At 43.2% G+C, this 26,475-nt stretch overlaps 1 protein-coding gene across 1 annotated transcript in view; it reads right to left on the minus strand.

Moving 5' to 3' along the window:
* The window catches only part of LOC123756619 (dipeptidase 1), a 140,780-nt gene that overhangs the window by 36,042 nt on the left and 78,263 nt on the right, over positions 1-26,475 (minus strand). The window contains exons 5-7 of the mRNA XM_069331430.1: positions 13,356-13,506; positions 12,625-12,700; positions 414-590 (exon numbers count right to left, since the gene is read on the minus strand). Coding sequence (XP_069187531.1) covers positions 414-590; positions 12,625-12,700; positions 13,356-13,506 — 404 coding nt within the window. The remainder of the gene's footprint in view (positions 1-413; positions 591-12,624; positions 12,701-13,355; positions 13,507-26,475) is intronic.

Consider the following 26,475-nt stretch of genomic DNA (forward strand, 5'->3'; position numbering starts at 1 on the left):
ACGCCAGCGCGGGTAAAATCTGGTGCAATATCTCGCTATGTTGCAGCCCCGAGACGGGTTGCACACCCCTGCGGAACGCCGGTGTTTGAGGCGCCACAAGTTGAGGTTCTATGTCTGGGTATTGCAACCTTTGTTTACTTTTTGGTGTGTCTATCTGTCTGTCTCTCTCTCTCTCTCTCCCTCTCTCACCACCCTACCCAATAAGTCGTCAGCGATACTTCCCGAGATATTTTTCAAGCCTTCCCCACATATTCTCTCCCTGTTCTCTAAATATTCTTTCCCTATTCTCTCCCTGTTCTCTCCCTAGCCACCCCCCCCTCACTCACCACCACTTTCAACACATCACCGTTCGTGTAACTTGGGCTGCCTGGCCCCCCCTTCTCACCCACTCATCTCTAATCTCTGCCACTCACCACCTTCCTCAGGATGTCGTCCGGGACGTTTCTGGGGTTCTTGCAGATGGCGTAGACGGAGGAGTGACTGAAGATGACAGGCGCTCTGGACACCTCCAGCGCCTCCTTCATGGTGGCTTGTGAGACATGGGACAGGTCCACCAGCAGCCCCAACCGGTTCATCTCCCTCACCACCGTCTGGGAGAGAGAAAGGGGAGAAAAGTGAGAGGGGAGGGGTGAGAGGGAAAGTCCAGTAGGTTCCTCATCTCCCTCACCACCGTCTGGGGGGGAGAGAGAGAGGGGAGATAACGAGATATTCAGAGAGAGAGAGCGTTGCCTTTGAGTGAAGTTATTCAAAATATTCACAATCAAAGGTGAAAATTTGAAAAAAACTAAAAAAAATATATATATAACATATATAATATATACAATGTATTAGTGTAAAAAAGAGGAGATATATATATAAGAAACTGGGGCAGAAGAAAGAGGAAATGCTATATATACGTATATAAACACAAACCTGGCATGCACACGCACGAACACACACAAACTCTGAAATTGAAAACAAAATTACGAAAAGCCATATTTCCTCCCCTCCTCCCCCTCCCCCCCCCTGACACTAAGTCAAGGCTGGTCTTTGCAACAAGAGCTTCCTTCCCCCCCACACTCCACCCCCCCCCACACGAAGGCCATCCCATAGTGTGGTTGCCGTGGCAACGGGAAGCTTATATCTTGCCCTGAGATCCTTGACCTGCAGACACCTAGGCCCGACTTTTAATCAACACTTCGAAGATGTCTTCGTCTCGCCTCGACCAAGAATTCGCGAACTAAAGGAACTAATAATGCTTGGACTTGAACTTGTAAATTCACATTTTTGTCTTTACAAATTCCCGTCCGATGGCTTCTGAGGATTTTTCAAGCTGCAGTTTTGCGAGCTTCTAAAAGGCCGCATCATATAAGCATACATTATATGTATACATTATACGCATACATTATATGCATATATTATACACGTACATTATAAGCATATCTTATACAGATATATTATATGCATACATTATACTCGTACATTATAAGCATAAATTATATACCTACATTATATGCATACATTATACGCATACATACTACTACACATTCACTATATGCAATATTATGCTCACACACATATTATACACGTATAATTATGCAATATACGCATTTCACCTATCGTAATATACGCAATATAGCGACAGTAGATATCAACATGCAAGTGGCATTCGCGATAACGATTACGTTGCAATATATTGCATCTCACTTGAACAATGCAATGATAAAGTTGATATGCAAGCTTGTCAATTTGATCATGACGTAACTTACCAACTTATTACAACTTTCTACAACTTACTTTCTAACTACAATTTACTTTCTGAACTCTCTCTCCCCAACGTAAGGAAAATAAGGATTGTAGATATTTGGAACAATTATCTTTACAAAACAATATATCAATGGCATTATAAGAGGAGAGTATTTGCTTTTTCGTTTGCGAATATACGAAGTATAAGAAATTGGAACACTTGTCTATTAGAGTAAATGGTCCTGGAATACAAGATAACAATATTCTCATTTTAACAAGATAACAATTTATTCTCTCTGAGAGGCTGTATAGGGAAGAATGCATTTAGTATTCCCAGTTGCAAAGTGAAACTCCGTGCTTGGCTGAGCGGTCACTATGGTTCAGGACCCGTGAACGAGACAACCTTTGTTTAGCTTTAAGAAATGCTGAAGCTGAAATGAATGAGACATGAGCGGTGGAAAATGCAGCTTCAGGAGGGTGTGGGTGTGTGTGTGGGTGTGTGTGGCGGTGTGTGGGTGGGTGTGTGGGTGTGGGTGTGTGTGTGGGTGGGTGTGTGTGTGGGTGGGTGTGGGTGGGTGTGTGTGGGTGTGTGTGGGTGTGTGTGTGTGTGTGAGTATGATAGACGTCTGAACGTTTCGTGTTGCATATTTCCCTTGTTGGCAATTTAATATTGATCTGTATTTGCAATATGCTTAATTTGCTTGTCGTGTTTCTTACGTGTGTGTGTATATCTGGTTGAGGGGGGGTCATGTGTGTATATCTGGTTTAGAGGTCATGTGTGTATATATGATTCAGGGGGTTACGTGTATATATCTGCTTGAAGGTGACGTGTATATCTGCTTGAGGGGTCACTTGTATATATCTGCTTTAAGGTCACGTGTATATATATCTGCTCGAGAGTCACGTGTATACATCTGCTTCAGGAAACATCCTTCTATTACCAGGGTACTTTGTCTATTTGTAATAGACGGCAGAAATAACACACACAGGACGGGTTATAACTACATAACTCTGCAATCCAGATCACATAATTTTTTTTTCTCTCTCTCTCTCTCTCTCTCTCTCTCTCTCTCTCTCTCTCTCTCTCTCTCTCTCTCTCTCTCTCTCTCTCTCTCTCTCTCACCAGTCTCTCTGGGGGTCACCAGTCAGGGTCACCAGTGTGTAGCAATTTTCTGAAATGCTGTAGGCTGAAACATGTACAAGTCTCAACCTTAGGCTGTTGCATATTTCAAACTCTACTGCCTTGTGTAAGCCATCCTAATTCACGTCTCTCCCTCTTCCACCTTTTCTTATTCCTCCGTGCTCCACACCTTTGATCCCCTCCCCCCTCCCCCAAACCTCAAAATGCCCCTCCCTCCCCCTTCCTTCCTCCCTCCTCTCCCATCATCTCAAATTGCAACCTCTGTCACTGTATTTAAAATTACCTCATCTTCCAACACATCAAATTTCTCTCCCTCTACCCACTTCCATTACCTCGAATTATCCCCCTTTCCAAATTCATCAAATTACCGCCTCTCCCCCTCCCCCTTACCTTACACCTCACCGTATCTCCTTTCCACCTCCCTCCCCCTCCCTCCCCCTCTTCCCTTTCATTTCCACCCCTCCCACATTCCCATCCACCTCCTTCCCACCATCTGCAACAATTTCGCGTGATTTTTTTTCCGAGTTTTTTTTTAAATTTAGCAGTCAATGTATGCAAGACGGAAGGTATAATGCAAGAGCAACCCTTCCTTCCCAGGATCTCAGACCTTGCAATATGTACATTGCAAGCCAGCCTAACGGTGGGGGAACAAAAAAAAATTCCTTGAAATATACAAGCAGAGCAGCACAGAGCCTAAGGAGAGGAGAGGAGAGGAGGGAGGCAAATGATATATATATACACCTTTGTGCCTACGTGCAGTGTGTGTGTGGCTGGGCTCACCATAGCCCGTGCTACTTGGAAATTTTTGTTCTAAGTAGCTGAATCTTAAATAAGAACAACAACGTGTAGTGTGGTTAGTGGACTGGGGGCCAGGCTGGGGATGGTTTGCTGTTACCTTGATAAAGGTTTAAGATTGCTTTCCGGCCACAGTTTTCGTGCCTGAATTTTTTGGATTTCTTATGTAATTTAGTTTATTGGTTTAACATTTTTTTGTGTGAACAGTGGATTGCTGTAATCATCTAGTTGTACTCACCAAGTTGTGTTTGCGGGGGTTGAGCTCTGGCTCTTTATTGGCTTTATGAGTTCTTGGCTCTGGGTCAATATTTCCCTGCCCCCAGCCACCCCAGTCTTGTGTGAGAGAGAGGGTCAGTAATCTCCCAGCCTTGTGGAAGAGAGGGTCAATATCCCCCCCTCAGCCACCCGGCAGCCTTGGGAGAGGGTCAATATCCCCCCCCCCCCAGGCACATGGCAGTCTTGGGTGTGAGCCGGTCAGTATTCCCGGGCACAGCTGGTGGTGTTGACACTGTGTTATCTAAGTTGTACTGGCGGTGTTTACAAATTGCCTGACTGGCTTCACACACACGTGTTTGTGCACCAGACATTGGCTTGGTCGCTGGCCGTGTTTGCTTCCCTCCCTTCTCAACTGTTTGTTCGAGCTTAATATGCTCAATATTTGCATTTTAAACGGTTATTGATAAGTGAGGGCTTCTTGTGCATATGATTAAAATCTGTAGTTGATCTCTTTCATTTGCTTAAGATTAGTCCGCCTCGAGTCATCTGTGGGAGGGACATTGTTTATTTTCAAGGGTTTTCCAGTGGATGTATTGCATTAAAGGCCTCATTACGTGTGCCGTTTTAACATGTGTTTTACATTTAATATTAAATTTACATTCGTAACATCTTTATATTGTAAATTTTCTTAATTTTTTGGGGTTCGTTTGTTCGAATTTTTATATATATATGCTCTGTTTTGGCAATATCTGCTTTACATTCACCGTGTAAACATTCATGTCATGTAATCTGCAACATTCACGCCACACTCCCTCTCCAACATTCACGCCACACACCATCCCTCTCTCTCCAACATTCACATCACGCCTCCCTTTCTCCAACATTCACGTCACTAACCCACCCTCCAACATTCACACAACATCCCAATTGATGATCGCCCCCCTCCTCACGTGGCAACTCCCGGCTGACATTACTAAATAACAAAATAGGGACGACGTGCGTAGATTCCAATTCCCCCGCCGCTTGTCGCTTCGCTTTTCTCTTTCACAGGGGAACAACAAAGCGAAATTCACACAGTTACTGTGAACGCAGCAAGGACTGAAGAACATTATCCTCTCTCTCTCTCTCTTTCTCTCTGTCTCTCTCTGTTTCTGTCTCTCTCTGTTTCTCTCTCTCTTGTTTCTGTCTCTCTCTGTATCTCTCTCTGTCTCTGTCTCTCTTTCTCTCTCTTTCTCTCTGTATCTGTCTCTCTGTATCTCTCTCTCTCTCTCTCTCTCTCTCTCCCCACAATCAAAAATTGTGGGAGAGCCACAATCACTAATTATGATTGTGGCTCTCTCAAAGCCACAATCATAATTTGTTATTCATAATTCATTTTTATACGCTTAAGAAAATGCATAAGCATTTTCCATGAACATTTTCAAGTTTTACTGAAGAAATATAGGAAAAGAGACATAGAGCAAAATGTTCCCCTACCCCAGAGATGATGTAGTAATTAAACAAGAACGGGAAAGCAAAACCAGGTTGAAATATCATTGGGGAACTCACTCTGAAGCTTACAACACGAGACAGCAACATCAAGGGAGACCAGATAGCCTCTGAAGCTTACAACATAAATAACACAGCAACAATACGAGGCCCCAGAGATCCTCTGGCGCTCTTAATATGAGACAAGTGGGGGAGAAGACAATATCTATCACTCGCTACATGAGCCCTATGTATCACTGTTGCCCCTGACAACCTCTGGGCTCACAATATGAGACAGGAAACATCATGGAGGGGCCCCCGGAAAAACTCTAGTGGTTAGTACACGAGCTGGAAGCACCACTGGGCCCCCTGACATCCTCTGGGCTTACAATATGAGACAGGAAACATCATGGAGGGGCCCCCAGAAAAACTCTAGTGGTTAGTACACGAGCTGGAAGCACCACTGGGCCCCCTGACATCCTCTGGGCTTACAATATGAGACAGGAAACATCATGGAGGGGCCCCCAGAAAAACTCTAGTGGTTAGTACACGAGCTGGAAGCACCACTGGGCCCCAGACAACCTCTGGCGCGCGCTGCGTGAGTCAGAAACATCACAGGGGCCCAAACTCATTCTGGCGCTCGCAACCTAACCGTAAAACGGAATTTCATACATGAACACAGCAATAAACGACCAGAACCCTTGACGGGGGAAGACAGTAGATGGAAAAATCAATAAGAGGCGTCAAGAGTGGTGCAGAGATTCGACATCGTGTCGAATCGTGTCGAATGGGTCGTCAACCAAGTACAAGATATTAAAAAAAAAAGTATGGCTTTCAAGTAAAAAAAACGTAAAGAGCAGGGTTTTCAATTTGAGCTCTTTTGTGGAAACAGTGAAATTCTGATTGCGTGAAACGGTATAAGTATAAAAAAGTGAATGTAATGAAACATGAGACGGAAACTGGAAATAGTAAGATAACAATATCCAGGAGTAACAAGATAACAATATCCAGGAATAACAAGATAACAATATCCAGGAATAACAAGATAACAATGAGAGACTCGTGATAAAATATTGAACTAAAAAATCCGGGGTGAGAAAACTTTACATCTACGATGAGATAAAAAAGATGTTGACAGCTTTCAAGATAATTATAAACAGGAAACAAAGCTACCTATACAAAACGAGATATTTGAGAGAGAATGAGAATTTAACACAAAGCCATAGAGGGGGTGCAAAGAGACAGACAAGGATGGAAAGATAGAGACAGAGGTCGTCTTGAATTCTCTCAAGAGACACACAAATCTTCCCTACACACTATTTAACTCCTTTTGATGACCGAGGCGCCGTGTTGAGATTATTCACTTCATAACTGAATGACTGACGTTTATCAAATGTAAATCATTAATTTATTAAATTCTAGCTTTTCTTTTGTTCAATTTATACGGAACTATTGTATTTGTTATTGAAATATATCGGTTAGTTCCATCCAGTAGCTTCATAACTAGAGCCGAGTTAGTCAAATGTGGCAAACGGAGTCCGCAGACTTTTATACCCCACCAACTGTCGCGTGATAGTTTTCAAAGTCAATAATGAAAACATTTGAACCTGTGAGTAACACAAATACAACGGAATATTCATCAACTGTGAAAACGCAAACGATCTACTCTATTGGCTGAAAGAGAGATTTAAAACCTGGAAAAACACCAAATGGGTGAGATATTGGCATTAATTTGATATATGAATATTTCCTTTTTACAGTTTTTATGATAATGTACTGCTCCTAATTTGCCACCCAACCACTAGCCTGAAAAATTTAAAGTAATGTTAATATAAATTCCTTCAGGTGATGTTTGGTCCTCAAGATGGGCAAAAATAATCAACGTGAGAGATTTACGCTTCCCATTGTGAGAAGAGATTATACAAGCTAACACGATCATCGGTTTCAAAGTCAAGCGAGACCAATCAAATCTAGCACTGCTTGAGACAAATTATGTTGTGCTTTGTGTAACCCACTGTAAGCTGCTAATACACCAACACTCTCCATGTTTGGAAACTGCTTGATTGATTGATTGATAAAGATTAAACCACCCAAGCGGTGTTAAAGGCATGAATAGCCCGTAACCTAAACTGCTTGAGTACAAACGGTTACAGCCTAATTATATTGAGAATACATTTTATTAGTGCAATTGTCCTGTTTATAACATCTGAGTTTAATCTGTACTCCTGCACATTATAAGTATCACGCACACCCATTACCAATAAGAATAATGGTGTAGCAATATGAACGATGAAGCAATTGCATTTGTTTATTATTAACACATTTAGGTACATCTGCATTTGAGCAGCTGCCCTAGACTATATGAAGAGGAGTACAATGTGTCACAAAACTATCTACGTGATGCTAAAATCCCCATCACACAGGATGGTTAGTCATACAATGGCATGTGATAAGTAGTCTGCACTGGCAGACTCTGGGTGCATTATGAGGATATCATCAACACAAGAGTGAATAAGGCAGCAGTGATACTAAAAGTCCCCATCTCGCAGGATGGTTAGTCATACAGGGCCATATGTTTCTTCAAATAAATGTATACTCAGAATGAGTGTAAATGTCATTTACTTCTAGGCATATCGTTTGCATGCCATGATTATCCAAAAATATTATTTTCAGTCATAGGGATCTATGATTCGCATGATTGCATGATATTATGTTAATTCGTATACCAATTGGCATGACCGTATATCTTAAGTCAATAAACGTAACTGCCTAATTGTTGTCGTAGGAACGCAAGAGCTACGCTTGTGGTTCCCTGTTTGTCTGGTACTCTTGTTAAATAGAATTATTCGTCAAAGGGCTTTGCCACGCACTCTACCCTCTCGTGTAGTATATTCCGTCTGTTTACCACTCGTTCGTAAACACGAACCGTGTATTAACGATCGTGCAAGATCATTAAGTATACGCAGTAAGATCTAGAGGTACACGGTCACCAGCACTACACAACAGCACCACACAGGGTTCGAGACCTGCCTGCAGAGGACCGAATGCTATCCCCATGCCCCCCCGTCCTTACAATGAGTCTCCCGCCCCTCCTTCGGTCGCCAGGTCGATATCTAGTTAATGGAATTATAGAGGAAATGGAGAGAGAAAGGCACGTGAAGCTGCTTTCCGGCCATCCCTGCTGCAGGGTGTGGTTTGTGGTTGATCAAGTGATGGTTATTTCTCTCTCTCTCTCTCTCTCTCTCTCTCTCTCTCTCTCTCTCTCTCTCTCTCTCTCTCTCTCTCTCTCTCTCTCTCTCTCTCTCTCTTTCTCTCTCTCTTTCTCTTTCTCTTTTTGTACCTTCCATTTCGTCTTTTATCCACTAACACTCTTTTTCATGTTGATCTGTGGACAGTGTGAACAACGTACAGAATAAGGACGTGAACTTTACGAATAAATACAATAAATGTCCAAACTTCTATCCTGTAAACCACACACCCCCACACACGCACACGCACGAACGCACACACGCACACAAACACACGCACACGCACACGCATACACACACGCACGCACACGCACACACACGCACGCACACACGCACACACGCACACACACACAACCCAAGTTAGGTAATGAAACTAGGCGGAGGAAATAGGAGTCCAGACACAGGATACCAAATGGGAGATGAAGTCGTTCACGAAACGGACAGAGAGAAAGATCTAGGAGTTGATTTCATGCCAAACCTGTCTCCTGAAGTCCACATCAAAAGCATAACATCAGCGGCCTATGCGAGGCTGGCTAACATCAGAAAATTTTTCAGAAACCTGTGTAAGGATTCATTCAGAACCTTGTATACCACATATGTAAGACCAATCCTGGAGTATGCGGCCCCAGCATGGAGCCCATACCTTGTTATACAAATAGTAAATACACACACAGTTTGGACTCATCTAGGAGAGTACACACGCGCGCGCGCACACACAGACTCATTCAACAACTTTAACGTCAAACAGCAATCCATTCCGGGTCCCATCTTTTTGGAAAGATTTTTACCCCCCTCGCTGACGACACAACAAATGCCAAAATCTAACGAACCCTCGCCAAACAGACTGTCGCTGAGCTCTCAAGACAGAGCGAGACAGTCAAGTGACCATTTGAAATTTTGCGTGGCGTTCAGACCCGCCAAAGGGAAAGTACTGGGTGCGCAAGCTTGGGAACCGGTAATGTTGGGAGTCATCATCTTTAACCAGTGAGGTCTGTAGCTGTGGTCACGAACCAGTGAAGTTTGAAGCTATTGCCACGAACCAGTGACCTCTGTATCATTCTATCATTGGATTTATTTACCTTGATACTGCATAATACTCGGTAAATGGACTTCTTCTATTCAACCCAACGGTGTAAATCCGTGTAAAAAAACCCCACTTCGGTCGCTCTCCTTAATTAAAGAAAAGGGGGCTACAACCAAGGTGGTTGTAAAGTATAGTGCCTATTCCAGGATGTTGTTACACCGAGGGAACACACCCGACCACCTGCCTTCTCCCTCGCTGTGAACCAGTCCACCACCAGGTGAGCTCACTAACGACACCAATCCCTGTTACAGAAGCTGGCGAGGAATTGAAATTGAAATTGATATATAAGTTTATTGAGGTATAACCACACAAAGGGATGAGGTAGCTCAAGCTATTTTGACCCCGTTCAGTACAAAATGTTCATATATATATATATATATATATATATATATATATATATATATATATATATATATATATGTCGTACCTAGTAGCCAGAACGCACTTCTCAGCCTACTATGCAATGCCCGATTTGCCTAATAAGCCAAGTTTTCCTGATTTGATATATTTTCTCTAATTCTTATATTATGAAATGATAAAGCTACCCATTTCATTGTGTATGAGGTCAATTTTTTTTATTTGAGTTAAAATTAACGTAGATATATGACCGAACCTAACCAACCCTACCTAACCTAACCTAACCTATCTTTATAGGTTAGGTTTCGTTAAATAGCCGAAAATGTTAGGTTAGGTTAGGTTAGGTAGTGGAAAAACAATTAATTCATGAAAACTTGGCTTATTAGGCAAATTGGGCCTTGCATAGTAGGCTGAGAAGTGCGTTCTGGCTATTAGGTACGACATATATATATATATATATATATATATATATATATATATATATATATATATATATATATATATATATATGGCGTTGGGGGGATGGGGCTTCATCCGGCTGTATTTCTCGTGCCTTTTACCCGCGGATTCTCTTGTGTCTGATTTTGAATTTTATATATATATAAGGTCTGCCTCAACACCCATTTCATCATATTTTCGCTCCTTGTATACTTAAACAAGTAGTTTTTCTGTATTTATTTGAATAATCAGTATTTCGCAGGTTGTGGTCATGTCTCATTTTGCTGCTTCTCTTCCAGTGGCTGAGGTTCAGGGTGTATTTGTAGTGTTTGTTGCATAGTTCTCTTGCAAGACCAACGGGTCTCCAGTTTTCATTACTATCATCTTGTTGCACGCTTTTCCCCTAGCACACAAGTCCTCGTAAATACTGCACCGAGGACCTCACACTCTTCCATCATGCTATATTTGCTTCACCTCTTTTCTAGCGTGATGTAGTTTCCTCGAGCTCTTTTTTTTCCTGTCCATCGTATTCCAAAAGCCTCTTTTTTTGGGTGGTGTTCTCATTCATTTAGTGAACAATGCCTTGAATGGTTCCTTGTTTACGTTCCTCTTGTGGAACGTAAACTTGTACGTTCATGTTTGTCACTGTCTACAGCCCGAGGATTTTTATTTTCTGAGGGAGCTGCTTTTAATTTACTGTGTTCTGGCCTAACGTTTCCGGCTCTTATTACCTTGCATTTGCGATTGTTCAAATTCAATAGCCATCAGTCAGATCAGTTTGTTCTCTTTTTGGGTCTGTGTTCATTTGAAGCATTCAGAAATCTTCCTCGGTGTTAATTCTTCTTTAAATCATTATTTCAGATTTCGTTCCTCAGTGGAGGGTAGGGAAGGTGGCGGAGGGTAGGGAAGGTGGTGAAGGGTAGGGAAGGTGGTGAAGGGTAGGGAAGGTGGCGGAGGGTAGGGAAGGTGGTGGAGGGTAGGGAAGGTGGTGGAGGTTATGAAGGTGGTGAAGGGTAAGGAAGGTGGTTAAGGGTAGGGGAGGTGGTGAAGGGAAGGAAAAGTGATGAAGGAGAGTGAAGGTAGTGATGATAAAGTTAGTGGCAAATAGGGTATTCGCCGGCACCCAGGGAGTAAAGACAGAATAATAAAAACAGTGTGCAGTAAAGACCATTACAGTGATAACGATCATTTGTGTAGTGAGGATGGATACAGTGATGATGGATGTGAAACAGTGAAGCAGTCCCCCCCCCTTCCCCTCGGTCACCCTAGCCATACCAGGGACCTCATTTTAGGTAGCGGGTACCCCCATAAAATAAGACAATATGCGTCAGTGCAAGAAAAAAACCCGCTCCACAATCTGCGGAAACTTCCCTCCAAACTTCACAACTTCCCCCTCAGGGAAGACCGCGACAAAGAAAATGGACTACCAGTGAAATAATAACTCGGTTTCTGACTATATATATATTGATGAAAAAATAATTTTGAGACAATGGGGGCGACTTGAACCGGCGACTTGAACCGGCGTTTATGGGCTTCAAGCACCCTGGAAGAAAAAACATTGTTAGGCTCTTACACCCAGAATCAGCCTCGGGTACCTTGTATGTCCTACATGCCAGTAAAAATCAATCATGCTCTGTGCAACTCAAGTTGATGCCATTTTAAGCTGTAAGAGACCCATTCTGTTCTCAAGTCTAGTACCAGGCACCAGACTGGTAAAATGACTGCTCACTATGCACACTGCTCTGCTCACGCTGCACACTGCTCACCAGCTGACCACGTCTGGTGATTGCCAACCCAGAACACGTAGAGAGGCCCATAAGAAAGGTCTCCTCGGTAATGTTTCTCTTATTCACACATTTGTCCCTATTTTCTGCCTGTCTCAATTCCAGATCCAATTCTATTTTCTCAAAATATTTTCAGTAGCAAACGACTTCCCAACAACAGCTCATATATATATATATATGTATGCCTAACAAGCCGAATAGTTGCCTAACAAGATGAATTTTCCACGAAATATCATATTTAGCCGTGTTAAGGATTCATAACCTGTGCGCTCAAGATGACCTGGCCATGTCGGGCGCGTAGGCGACTTAGAGCGGGCATCACCCAGCGCATCGGTTCGAATCCTCATCACGGCTCTTCCCTTGACCTACCTTGCCGAAGTGAGTGAGGCCCCTCGGGGAGTCAGGGTCCTCTAGGTCCGTCTCCTTGGCCCTGGCGCACTCAGCCCTAAAGGGAGGGAAGGAAGAGGAAGTCAGCCTCACTTAGTAACTAACACTGCAACTTGATCAACTTGATCAACTCTGATCAACTCTGATCAACTCTGATCAACTCTAATCAACTCTGACCTTCATAATGTTAAGGGGTTTATTCTGTCCTGTTGAATGTTCATCATTCCTTAGAAAAAAATCGTGTATTGGAGAGATAATTCGAGTATTGGGGAAAACATTTGTGCATTAGAAGTATTATTCGTGTACTAGAAATATCATTCGTGTGTTAGAGATATAATTCATTTACTATAGAGGTGTAGGTACTCACCAGGGGGTGTGCTGCAGGTGTGGATACTCACCAGGGGAGGGTGCTGCAGGTGTGGGTACTCACCATGGGTGTGTGCTGCAGGTGTGGATACTCACCAGGGGAGGGTGCTGCAGGTGTGGGTGCTCACCAGGGGGTGCTGCAGGTGTGGGGACTCACCAGGGGGTGTGCTGCAGGTGTGGGTACTCACCAGGGGTGTGTGCTGCAGGTGTGGGGACTCACCAGGGGGTGTGCTGCAGGTGTGGGTACTCACCAGGGGTGTGTGCTGCAGGTGTGGGTACTCACCAAGGGTGTGTGCTGCAGGGGTGGGTACTCACCAAGGGTGTGTGCTGCAGGGGTGGGTACTCACCAGGGGGTGCTGCATGTGTGGGTGAGGGTCAGGTAGCGCACTCCCAGGTCCCTCAGGGCCCTCAGGACGCCGAGGGAGTTCTGTATGGCGTGGCCGCCCTCCACGCCGATCAGGCTGGCGATGCGTCCCTCCTTGAACGCTGCTTCCACCTCTGACGCAAACAAACACCTGCCTTAGTCTCCACCTCTGACGCAAACAAACACCTGCCTTAGTCTCCACCTCTGACGCAAACAAACACCTGCCTTAGTCTCCACCTCTGACGCAAAATACCACTACCCTGACCTTAACCTTTGACGCAAACATCTACAACGGTCTCTTTAAATATACGCAAACAAATTATGGCTTATAGTCTCCTCTGACGCAAACACCTATCTTCATCTCTACTGTTCCATCCCCCCCCCATGGTGGTGCCTTTAGGGTTATGTACCCATGGTGGCAGTACCCATGGTGGTAGTACCCATGGTGGTAGTACCCATGGTGAGAGTACCCATGGTGGTAGCACCCATGGTCCAGGATATCTTAGTTGTGGTATATACTCGTTATCGAGAGCTTAAACAAACTTTTCCAGATCGTGTTCAGTTTTGCAAAACACGCCGCGGAGCTTCTGCAAAAATAAATGGTTGCTTGAATGAATCCACAAGGGCCGTGACGAGGTTCGAACCCTCGTCACGGCCCTTGTGGATTTGTTCATTTAATGCTTCACGCTATTGTGATTTCTGTGTGTAAATGGTCGCTTGTTTCCCCGAGACAAGGTTTGTAATGTGGTAAGGTTCGTTATTAATGTTCGTCTCAGTGTCTCTGGCGAGAGCTTAAAATGGGAATTCTGAGCTCTGAGAACCAGATATTTTTTTTGTACTGTTCATCGTTCGTCTTGGATTCTTTGTTGCGTGTGTACTTAGAAGGCCTGGTCGAGGACCGGGCCGCGGCGACGTCGAGACCCGAAATCATCGCAAGGTAAGGTACGCCGATTTATAACTTTCTCTCCTGACGCCTCTCAGACCTCACCTGTCTTTCCAGCTTTCACCTGCGTCCTCTGCTCCTATACTGATTCTCATTGTTTGAGAATTGCTTCTTTATTTCCAATTTAATTACCTTTAATATCGTGTACGTTATTACCATATCTCCTATGTCTATGTCTGTGTTAGGTACTCAGCTAGTTGTGCTTACGTGGGGGTTGAACTTTGGCTCTTGGGTCCCAGCGTGTAGACTAATGTATGTCAGTGTTTCTTTGTGGATGCCATTCTTGGCTTTGCCCCAGTCACGTGCCACAGGTGGAAGAGTCATCACTTTGACTTCAACTGCTGGAACTGAAGTGAAGGAACAACATCCACGTGCTGGCGCTGAATTCAGCAAATACAAGAGTCCACTTGTGAGTGAGCAAAAAAAAGATATAATCTCGATCCAGTGGGATTATACTCGGCTCCATAGTCCTGGAAACTGCGAGGCAGCAGATAACATTCATGGACGATCATGGGAATATCGACTTGTATATCTCGCCTACCAGGAACAGTGACTCTCCTTACATACCTCATCAACCTGGCACAGTGACTCAACTTACATACCCCATCAATCTGGCACAGTGACTCTCCTTACAAGCCTTATCTACCTGGAGCAGTGACTCCAGGAGAAGGCCCATTCACCGACTCGATCATACAGTCCCAGGTAATCGACTGCGATTCACATCGCTAATCACTGCTGACATGACGTCGTTGCACTTGGGTCATGGAAAAGAGAGCTGTACACTTTAATTTAAGTCAAAGGAGCACACACAGAGGGGCTGTCATTCACACTAATCAGATAGTTTGGCTTCGACGTGACTGATATACGGTTCCTTTAGGGAGGAAAAGTTTTTTTTTCAACTCCAGGGGAACTTCTAATTGTATACGATCACTGTTGCACGGTACACTGTGACACAGTAGCAGGCACGGTACACTTTGGAGGGGCTTTACGTGGACGTCTCGACTGAGCTGCAGATCACGGTACTTGTCACTTACGGTGATGAAACAACTGCAGTGAATTATATGTCATGTTCGACAGAGCTCTTAACACGACTTTAAACATTTGTTAACCACACACAAACACACACACGCACACACACACACTCACGCCCGCGCACACACAAACACACACTTAAATCGCACGCTTCTTGTGAAACAAACAGTGCTTTTAAGCGACAGACTCGTAAACAGGTGCACTGACTGATCACACAAGACATGTGTCATTCACCGCTACTGGAAGAAAAAGTTGGCCGAGGTCGCCTGCCATACCACAGAGTCATGAAGATAGAGCACTCTGTCCTGGGCTCTATAGCCATACGCACTGGTAAGTAGGTATAAGCTCTAGGTTGACCAGACCACACACTAGAAGGTGAAGGGACGACGACGTTTCGGTCCGTCCTGGACCATCCCACAATCGACTTGAGAAGGGCCCAGGACGGACCGAAACGTCGTCGTCCCTTCACCTTCTAGTGTGTGGTCTGCTCAACATACTTCAACCACGTTATTGTGACTCATCGCCTGCAAGCTCTAGGTGCAATTTACAGATCTTTCAGCGGTTGACTCTTGTTACAGCAAAGGCTGTTTGGCCAGAGGATACAGCTTGTTACAAGCACCTTGGACGGTCATAGAATGAGGCTGGTTGGTGGTTAGTAGAAGCGGGTTCTCGTGTGTTTGTTCTTAGTGGTTGGGGAGCGTTCTCGCATGGTTGCTCTCTCATGGGCAACCAATCGACCTTCAGTTTCTGGTAGATGCCATATGAGTGAATTCTCTAATTGGCTTCCATTAACCCAACGATCTCAGGAAACTAATCTCTACCTCTATTACTGTTGCATCAATAGCTGCTTCTACCATCAACACTCCCCCCACCCCTCATCAATTACCAACAGTCCATCATCTACCCAAGTACATACTAATCATCTACAGTACACCCTAATTATCTACTATAGTACACCCTAATCATCTACCACCAGTACACCCTAATCATCTACAGCACACCCTAATCATCTACCACCAGTACACCCTAATCATCTACTACAATACACCCTATCATCTACCACCAGAACACCCAAATCATCTACCACCAGTACACCCGAATCATCTACCATTCCATCAGCACCCTTCAGAAAGGACCTCAAGCAGAGACGGTAAGCCTCCTCGTTAACAATAGACCAATCACCGCCCTGACGCCTATTTGCACCGGTAATTGCCTTGTTCGAGGCCATTTGGTCTGACCGTTAATAAGACTGACAGCAGTGCCTCACGGGGAAGCAATTCTCTTCTCACGTACATTGCGGATTTTTGTTATTTTTTTTTGTCACTGAAATATTGTTTTGCCATTTTGAAAGGACAGTAAATCGGTGTAGATTTTTCTTGTCATAGAGCCTGTCGTGTTGAACGGAACGCGACCCCGTGTTGAACGGAACGCGACCCCGTGTTGAACGGAACGCGACCCCGTGTTGAACGGAACGCGACCCCGTGTTGAACGGAACGCGACCCCGTGTTGAACGGAACGCGACCCGCTTAAAACGCAAAGTTTTGGAAATCATCCGCTGTGATTCATTTTTTATGAACTAAAAAAATCAATCTGCGGCCAGATTCACGAAGTATTTACGTAAGCACTTACGGACCTGTACATCTTTTCTCAATCTTCGGCGGCTTTGTTTATAATTATTGAACAGTTAATTTGCTCCGACGCACCAGGAGGCTGTTTAAAAAATCACAACAGTTGATTGGGAAGTTGTCATGCTTGTAAAATATTTGATAAGTGTAACCAAAGCCGTCGAAGATTGAGGAAAGGTGTACATGTCCGTAAGTTCTTGCGTTACTGCTTCGTGAATTTGGTCTCTGAGCACCGCGCTCACTCGTTCCGTTAACACTGATGACTCCGAGCACCGTTCGGAGTGATAGAAGTCCGAACACCACTCGAACGTAGTGGTGAAAGGGCGTGAAAGCCCACCACCACGATACGGTATAAGTAACGTAAGTATAAGTAACTTAACCGAGGATATTCACCTGAATCCCGCTATAGGAGTCTCGAAGCATCGAACCGATGCCAAATGAAGTGTTTACACACACACACATTACCCGTGTGTTTAGGAGGTTCAAGTCACCGCGCTGTTCCAGATGAAATTCTCATAGATATATATCTCATTATTTTGGCTTGACCATTCCTTTTCCCCACCGTCCCATCCCATAATCCTGACCCCTTCCAAAGGCTGAAACACTAAGCATCACAACAAGGCTGGAACCAACCAATCAACGCTATACCAAGACATTATAAACGAGAAAACACTGAGGCTCTGTCGTGAACCATTCTCAGGGCAAGAGGGGCAGGCAGGCAAGCAGAGTAACACAGAGTGTGAGAGGTCAACACTGGGGGGAAGGACCGCGAGAGTGAGGGGTCAGGAGAGGGCAAACAGAGGGACGAGGAGTATAGACGGAAATAAATAATGTCAACATTGTATATAAGGGAAATTAGGACATTTCAGCCGGTCGGAGAAGATGGCGAGGGAGTTAAGGGTGGTGGTGGAGATGTCCGGAGGAAAATGTGAATCGGGTTAGATTGAGAGAGAGAGAGACTTGCGACGGTGAAAACTTTTATCCCTGAGCTGAAAGTAATAGATGCGGAGGTCTTGGAAGACGAGAGAATTAAGTACTACTTTCGTAACAAGACAATGATGGTCGAAAAGGCTTTTAGTGAAGATACACTGTGTAACTGCTGCTTTTCTATGTTTACGACAACATCGAAGTCTTCCGGGATCAGGCAGTGTAGCCCACCACCAGAGGGCAGACTAAGGAAGCTAGAAGTCCAACACAAGAAGCTTTAAGAAGTCTACTGGAAGAGCTAGTTACATCAACACCTGAAGGAGATAACTCAAGATCTATTCATACCTGTTGATGCAATCTTCACCTCATCGCTAATAAAAATGGTGAACTGCCAGAGATATGGAAAACAGCCAGTGTGGTAAATAGAGCTGCTTAACTACACACTCGTGTTACTCTTCTGTTTTAAGTATGTCACCGGCCTAACAAGGCCTTAGACTCCTTCAGTTTCATATTTGCAAATCATTCGATAATGAGAAGAATTAACACACAGGAGGACTTAGGGAGGATGCAATACCTGATGCTATCACGAATAAATCAAAGGAATACATTGAAGGAATACATGGAATTCATCTGCACATTATTGCAATTACCAACAAGACTCACGCATCGGGGGATGCAATATTTCCAAGCCATTAGAAAAGAGAGAAAGAACAGGATGGACTGAGAGAGGCAAGAGGAATGGTGGGAAGGTAATAACAGAGATGGAGAGGGAAGGGGTAACAGGGATGGAGTGGAAGAGGGGTTACAGGGATGGAGTAGAAGGAGAAACTCAGGTTGAATGGGAAGCAGTGTGCGGATTACGCAGATGCTACTGAACGTTGAAGGAAAGAACTATCAGGGGAAAGAGCCAAGTCATTACGACTATATAGCACTGGGAAGGGGTCAGGATAAGGATTTAGGATGGGACTTTGAAGCAGAAGCGTCCAACCCACAAAACTTCATAAATATAATACAAACATACCACAAGAAGACAATGACAGCAGACATACTGCACCCACCTGGAAACACTGCAGAAACCCCAAGGTTTAAGTATAATGAGAACAACAGAAATTGCCCGGAGGTCATGCAGAAGCAGCAGTAATGATTATCAGGAAAAAAGAACAAAATTCATAACCCTTGGTGATTGCAATCACAGAGAATATTGACTGGACAAAAAAATAGAATCCCCCACTAACGGGTATTTGCATGAAGATCAAAATTAGTGGACACAACCGAAAAGTACTTTACAAAAATGACAGCTAATTGAGACAAGTTGAGGATGTCCTAGTATCAACATACCTAGACTTCACCCCTCAGAAAAAAACATGAACATCAAGTGATAAGACTCGAGATGCCAACTGGTACCACCAGTTACACCATAGTAAATAACTACATAGTGGAGCTGAACAAATAAAAATAACAGTAAGGATCACACACACACAGTTGATTGACAGTTGAGAGGGTGGCCGAAAGAGCAAAGCTCAAGCTCCGCAAAACACAACTAGGTGAACACATACACACACACACACACACACACAATAGGTAAGACCCACACACCCATCTATATAGATATTTGAAACCCCACACGGCCGTGATAGATTCAGAGGGCCGCGCCTTAAGCAACTTTGTATTGTAAGCGTCGAATGAGGTCCGCAGAGGTTTCCGATAACAATTAGCCAGCAACAAAGGTTCTTCAATAGGCTTTATTGCGTGAAGACAATGGAATCCCTTAATCCCTTGGCTTAAGGGATTCAGCAACGCGTAATTACATGAAAAGGCGAAGGTGCAAATGATACTCTTGGGGCAATAACTGTGTTGTTTTGTTGTCATGGCTTAGATGCTCTCTCTCTCTCTCTCTCTCTCTCTCTCTCTCTCTCTCTCTCTCTCTCTCTCTCTCTCTCTCTCTCTCTCTCTCTCTCTCTCTCTCTCTCTCTTTCTCTCTCTCTCTCTCTCTCTCTCTCTTTCTCTCTCTCTCTCTCTCTCTCTCTCTCTCTCTCTCTCTCTCTCTCTCTTTCTCTCTCTCTCTCTCTCTCTCTCTCTCTCTCTCTCTCTTTCTCTCTCTCTCTCTCTCTCTCTCTCTCTCTCTCTCTCTCTTTCTCTCTCTCTCTCTTTCTCTCTCTCTCTCTCTCTCTCTCTCTCTCTCTCTCTCTCTCTCTCTCTCTCTCTCTCTTTCTCTCTCTCTCTCTTTCTCTCTCTCTCTCTCTCTCTCTCTCTCTCTCTCTCTCTTTCTCTCTCTCTCTCTCTCTCTCTCTCTCTCTCTCTCTCTCTCTCTCTCTTCTCTCTCTCTCTCTCTCTCTCTCTCTCTCTCTCTCTCTCTCTCTCTTTCTCTCTCTCTCTCTTTCTCTCTCTCTCTCTCTCTCTCTCTCTCTCTCTCTCTCTCTCTCTCTCTCTCTTTCTCTCTCTCTCTCTTTCTCTTTCTCTCTCTCTCTCTTTCTCTCTCTCTCTCTCTCTCTCTCTCTCTCTCTCTCTCTCTCTCTCTCTCTCTCTCTCTCTCTCTTTCTCTCTCTCTCTCTTTCTCTTTCTCTCTCTCTCTCTTTCTCTCTCTCTCTCTCTCTCTCTCTCTCCTAATTTTCAGGGGAATTCTTTCCAACTGCCGCTAATTAGTCTTCATTAATCTATAGACGGAAAGTGGCAGGCTTTGCTGGCCTTCACAAACTGTACACACAAAATAAATAGAATGATTTATGAATGATCATGTTGAGGGATTTGCCCGGGCTCGGTACAGAAGGGTCCCCAAACCCCAGCCTCGTAATAGAGAAGTGGGAGGCAGACTTAATGAACGGTGTGTGTATGGTTTTGTGTGCTTCTGTATGTGTGTGTTTCTCTCTGTATACCTGTGTGTGTTTGTTTTCGGTTAGGGTGTATTTCTGTATGTGTGTTACTGTCTGTGTGTGTGTTTTTCTGAATATGTGTGTGTGTGTGTGTGTGTGTGTGTGTGTGTGTGTACTCACCTAGATGTGCTTGCAGGGTCGAGCTAGGCTCTTAGCCCCGCCTTCTGAACGTTCTTAGATTAATGCAATGAATCATTTCTCACGTTATTATCATATTTACATTGAAAACTTTGGATCGAACTACCTTTAACGACTTTTTTTCGTCTAACCTGTTCCACGTATTGTTCTGTTTCCTGTTCTAGCACTGGAAAAGTTCTTCTTTGACGTTCCTATGACGTCATTTGCGTCTGGAGTTTCCATCTACAACCCCTTGTTCTGCTGTTTTTAGCTTTGAACAAATGCTCATTTGTCTGACTTGTCAATTTCCCTTAGAATCTTATATGATGTAATCATATCCCCCCTATCTCTCCTTTCGTCCAGTGTGGTAAGGTGGTATAAGCTCTCAGTCTTTTCTCAAAGCTTAAGACTTTCAGCTCGGGAACCAGTCTTGTTGCATATCTCTTAACCTTTTCTAGTTTCTCTTTCACCTTTTTCATGTAAGGGCTAATTCAATGGTGGGGATGCATATGCAAGAGTGGGTTTCACCTTCGCTCTATATAAGGCCCAGGAAGCTCCTCTCTCCGTATATCTGAAGGATACACAGATGTTGGGCCAGTATGTGATATGCAGCTGTTTTTATTCTGCTACTGTGGGCGTCTGGCATCAGATATGGGGTTATGTCCACTCTCAGGTCTCTCTAGTTTGAGTTGGAGTCTTTCGTGCGGACCGTATCATATGCTTTCTGACAGTCGAGGAATATGCAGTCTGCCCACCCTTCTCTCTATCCTTTGATTGCTGTCATCTTGTTATACAACTCCAGCAAGTTTGTCAAGCAGGATTTTCCTTCACTAAATCTGTGCTGGTGTCTTGAGACAACGTTCATCTGTTCTAAGTGTTCTAATAACCTGTTTCGGATCAGTCTCTCTAGCAACCAGCAGCCCAACCCCTTGGTCTGGACGGTAGAGCGACGGTCTCGCTCCACGCAGGTCGGCGTTCAATCTCCGACCGTCCACGGGGTTGGGCACCATTCCTTCCCCCCGTCCCATCCCAAAACCTTATCCTGATCCCTTCCCAGTGCTATATAGTCGTAATGGCTTGGCGCTTTCTCCTGATAGTTCCATTCCCTTCTAGCAACTAGCAGGGGATGCTTGCTAGTGATATGGTCTGTCTGTCTGTGTGTGTGTATTTACTATTTGTGTCTGCAGAATCGAGCTATTAGCTCTTGGACCCCGCTTTTCCAACCAATCTATTTTCCTCTGCTATATCTACTACATATATTTCTAACATTCGCGCGCACACACACACACATACACACATCCCTAGGAAGCAGTCCGTAGCAGCTGTCTAACTCCCAGGTAACTATTTACTGCTAGGTGTACAGGTGCATTAGGGTAAAAGAGAAACTGCCCATTTGTTTCCGCCTCGGCCGGGAATCAAACCCGGGCCCTTAGGGCTACGACCCCCGAGCACTGTCCACTCAGCCATGAGACCCCCGTTGTGTGGCGGTGGGTGAACGGGGACGCGTATTTAGAGCGTAAAAACGTGATTCTGTAGTGAAACATTTTAGGTAACACTAGACTATTATCCTAAAGAAGCACCACGCCTCACCACCCAACATTGCCGAGGTTATCCCTTCACTCTCTGGACGTTTTCTCGATAATGGCGAGGAAGAGGCTGGGAGCTTTTGTGATTGATGAATTCTCGTCGTATTTGAGTTTATATATATATATATATATATATATATATATATATATATATATATATATATATATATATATATATATATATAAATATATACATATATATATAATGTATTATTGTTGGCTTTTTCTTCTTTATCAACATTTCTACTTTAAAATCAACTAAAAATAATATAATTATTCCTATTTATTATTAATATTTTATCGTATGATATTCATTTAATTAATATTATTATAAATATTAATTCATATATTCATCATTATCATCATCAACCTTAAATAAAAATCTTCCAGCGTATTAATGAAATTTGATTCGGCTTCAGCTGACCTTAAAATTTATGTTAAGTTAATGTAAATATACTTTGAGAAGCCTTTAAATGTGGATACAATATTCATGGCCTCCTCGAAGAAATATATCAGTTTACCATAAATACAATTCGGGTTATCTATACTGATGCCATGCTATCATGAAGAACAGGGGGCTATCTACACTGATTTTAGAGTATTCTGAGGATCAGGAGTTAAGAATACAGGTGTGAGGATTCTTTTTTTTTATATTCTTTAGTCCTCGACTCTTGTCATTCTTTCAGTTCTTTACCTAAAAGTTATGGGTGAAAAAGATAAGGGGTCATGAAACATTTAATAAAAAATTATACGAATTAAATTATTAAATAATTTTTCCGTTAATTTGTAGCAGTTTAAGAGCGCAAGGTAACTAGTGTCTGTCCTCTTAACCCACTGTGTTCCCCCTTAACTCTACTCGACTCTACTCACTTCTTCTACCTTGGGCTTGCTGCCTTTTCTTGGACGCTCGACTCCATTAACTTGTCCAAACGTTCCCTGGCTCCCATTGTTGTTGACGTCCACTTGTGGTTCCTCCAATTAAGAGGCGAGTTTCTCCAGCCTCTGATATATATAGAGTTCTTGCCTCTTCCTTCTCCCTCCTCAACCACTCATTCAGTATTCAAACTTGTTTTTAACAAGTTATGTTTACATAGGTATAACATTATTTGATAATTTGCCCTTTACTGTCTCGCTGACCTTATTATCTTTGTTGAATACGTTCGTCATTATAGTGCTTTTAATTTTGTTAGGACAACTCATTTACTTAGATGGTAGTGATCAGGTTCTCAGATGGAGGTCTCGTTGTGTGTAGAAACGATGTGATCTTTGTTGGTTTCTTTGTTGTTTGTGCACTGTAAGAATTCTTATAAGAGATGTTACAGTCCTACCTATATATTGAGATCACCGTCCTGCCTATATATTGAGATCATCGTCCTGGCTATATATTGAGATCACCGTCCTGCCTATATTGTAACACGGGTTAGGGTTTCTCTCTCTTTACTTCCTTCTTTCTACTCCCTCTACCCGTATTCTTACTTATTATTCTCTACCAAGGGACTCCAAAACTTTTACCAAAGCCAACTCCACGCCACGTGGTCCTAAAGACGATTGACCGACTTAGGATTCTACACCCAGTATGACGTGACCTAAGCCCTGAGCAAAACCCTAGAGTCGCCTCTATGCTGCCACCACCAGACCAGCTCTACAGAGCAATGATCGAGGTCTGGATCGATCACGCTAATTAATCAACCTTGGGGCTTGATCCCCACTAGTAGTTTATAACCTCGGAAACTTGAGTGTGGAATTAATTAGATGGGGATGATGAATTCCGATCCGATGTTAGAATCGGCGCCCAATGCAACTCTGCCTCGTGTGGACCACGTGACCAGGACAAGTTTACACATAACCAAATGGAAACAATAAAATGCAAATTAATAACAAATTTAATTTATTAAAAGAAAACTAAAACAAAATCTAAATGTGTTCACTCCCTATCACTTTAACACTCCCTACTTGACCTGAATGGCAAATGAGAAGATCACCGTCCTGCCTATATATTAGGATCACTGGACCTAAGTGGCTCCCAAGCGGGCATTTCAAGACAAAGACAACACTAGTCTTTTTTTCAAGGTTTTGAATTTTACTTCTATTTTTCTGCTTTAGTAAATGGTTGTGTCTTATAGTCACTGTCGTAGTGTCCCGATAGACGGTGGACAGAAAATACTCCAAAAATGATAAATTAATAAGGAGGACCTCCAACTCGCTCATGAAGAATTCTCCCGATACCAAATCATTAGGTTTTGCTGGGATTGGAAACCCGTATATATATATATATATATATATATATATATATATATATATATATATATATATATATATATATATATATATATATATATATATATATATATTATTAAATATGACCGAAAAAGTAAGATTAATAATTCTAACACGAATTAATGGACCCCTGTTGCATAAGCAACAGGGCTCCATTAAGGAACATATAATCTCTTCCCACAACCAAACCATCGCCAGAGAAATCCCAGTAAACAACACAGAAATCACCGATAGATACAGCGATAGCAGACGGCTTGACGTTTGCGAGGCACTGCACATTAAGAAGTCAACACCAGCAATCAACAGCCAATTAATGCACAACTATATTCTACCCACCTCAAGACTCCGCTCCAATATAGAAGCATCAAGAAATATGGACCAATAGGCTTTCTACAATCACTTCCATTCAATACCCATTGTTTCGTGTTCTGTCTTGTGTTGATGAATTTAATACCCTATTAATACCACCTCACCCCATCCACCTCACTCAAATGTAGATATAAACAAATCGGAGATGTGTAAGTTCTATTCAGTTGTGTAAGTGTAAACTAAAGTCTTTGAAAATGTAATAAGTTTTACGAAACGCGCTCAAGTGTCGCGTCAGACTAGAAATAAAAATGAATTTGGGAGAATTGATTTTTGAATTACCACCAGCAGTGAAAAGAAATGTACGAAAGATTGAGAAAATTCGTGTTAGAATTATTAATCTTACTTTTTCGGTCATATTTAATAATATATATATATATATATATATATATATAACTGAAAACTCACACCCCTATATATATATAGTCCTGGGGACCATTCAGGCTTGTTTGCATATATATATATATATAATCCAAGTATCGTGTCTCTGCACTTTTCCCAAAGATCCGTAATTATAACTTTTGTCCACAGAGAACGGTATCTCCTCTAGAGCAGTTAGCAAGGTAATGGACAAAATATTAATTCGAGCGACAGCGTCGGACCCTGGCAGAACGGTTACGTGCGCTAGGATGAATTATGCATGGTTAGGGGTGGCAACCCAATTGCTTTATAATTAGATGAAACACTAATTCCATTTGCATTTAATTTCTGTCATTTAGCACTTGTCTACAAAACGTGGATTTTGATGTAAATGTTTGACGCCGGGTGTATCCGGCTCTCGTGTTGAAGGCGGTTGTATCCGGGTCCCATGTTGAGGGCGGCTGTGTCCGGCTCCCATGTTGTTGGTAGCTGTATCCGGCTCTCGTGTTGAAGGCGATTGTATCCGGCTCCCATGTTGAAGGCAGCTGTATCCGGCTCCCATGTTGTGGGTAGCTGTATCCGGCTCTCATGTTGAAGGCAGCTGTATCCGGCTCCCATGTTGAGGGCAACTGTATCCGGCTCCCATGTTGAGGGCAGCTGTATCCGGCTCCCATAAAGAGTAGTGTCCAGCGACCGTCAAGGGTTGCTTAACCCACAACAGCTGACATTCTAAATAATTAGAATGAACTCGTGTAGTTAATTACATACACGTGCCTTAATATCTTCGTATAGATATAGTTAATGCTTAACAAAGCACGATAATAAATAATTTTCCCCAGTGTTTAATATAATTTTAATAATTTCAGGTTTCACATAGCCTCTGTCTCCCTTATTTTGTTTTATTAATTAATGATTTCTAATTGTCTCTGATTTATGCAATTGAAATGCTCAGCCCCCCTTTGTTGGCCTGATCAATTAGTATAGCGTTTCAATACTTATT

This window comes from Procambarus clarkii, chromosome 26 (assembly GCF_040958095.1).
Source record: "Procambarus clarkii isolate CNS0578487 chromosome 26, FALCON_Pclarkii_2.0, whole genome shotgun sequence".
Taxonomy (NCBI): domain Eukaryota; kingdom Metazoa; phylum Arthropoda; class Malacostraca; order Decapoda; family Cambaridae; genus Procambarus; species Procambarus clarkii.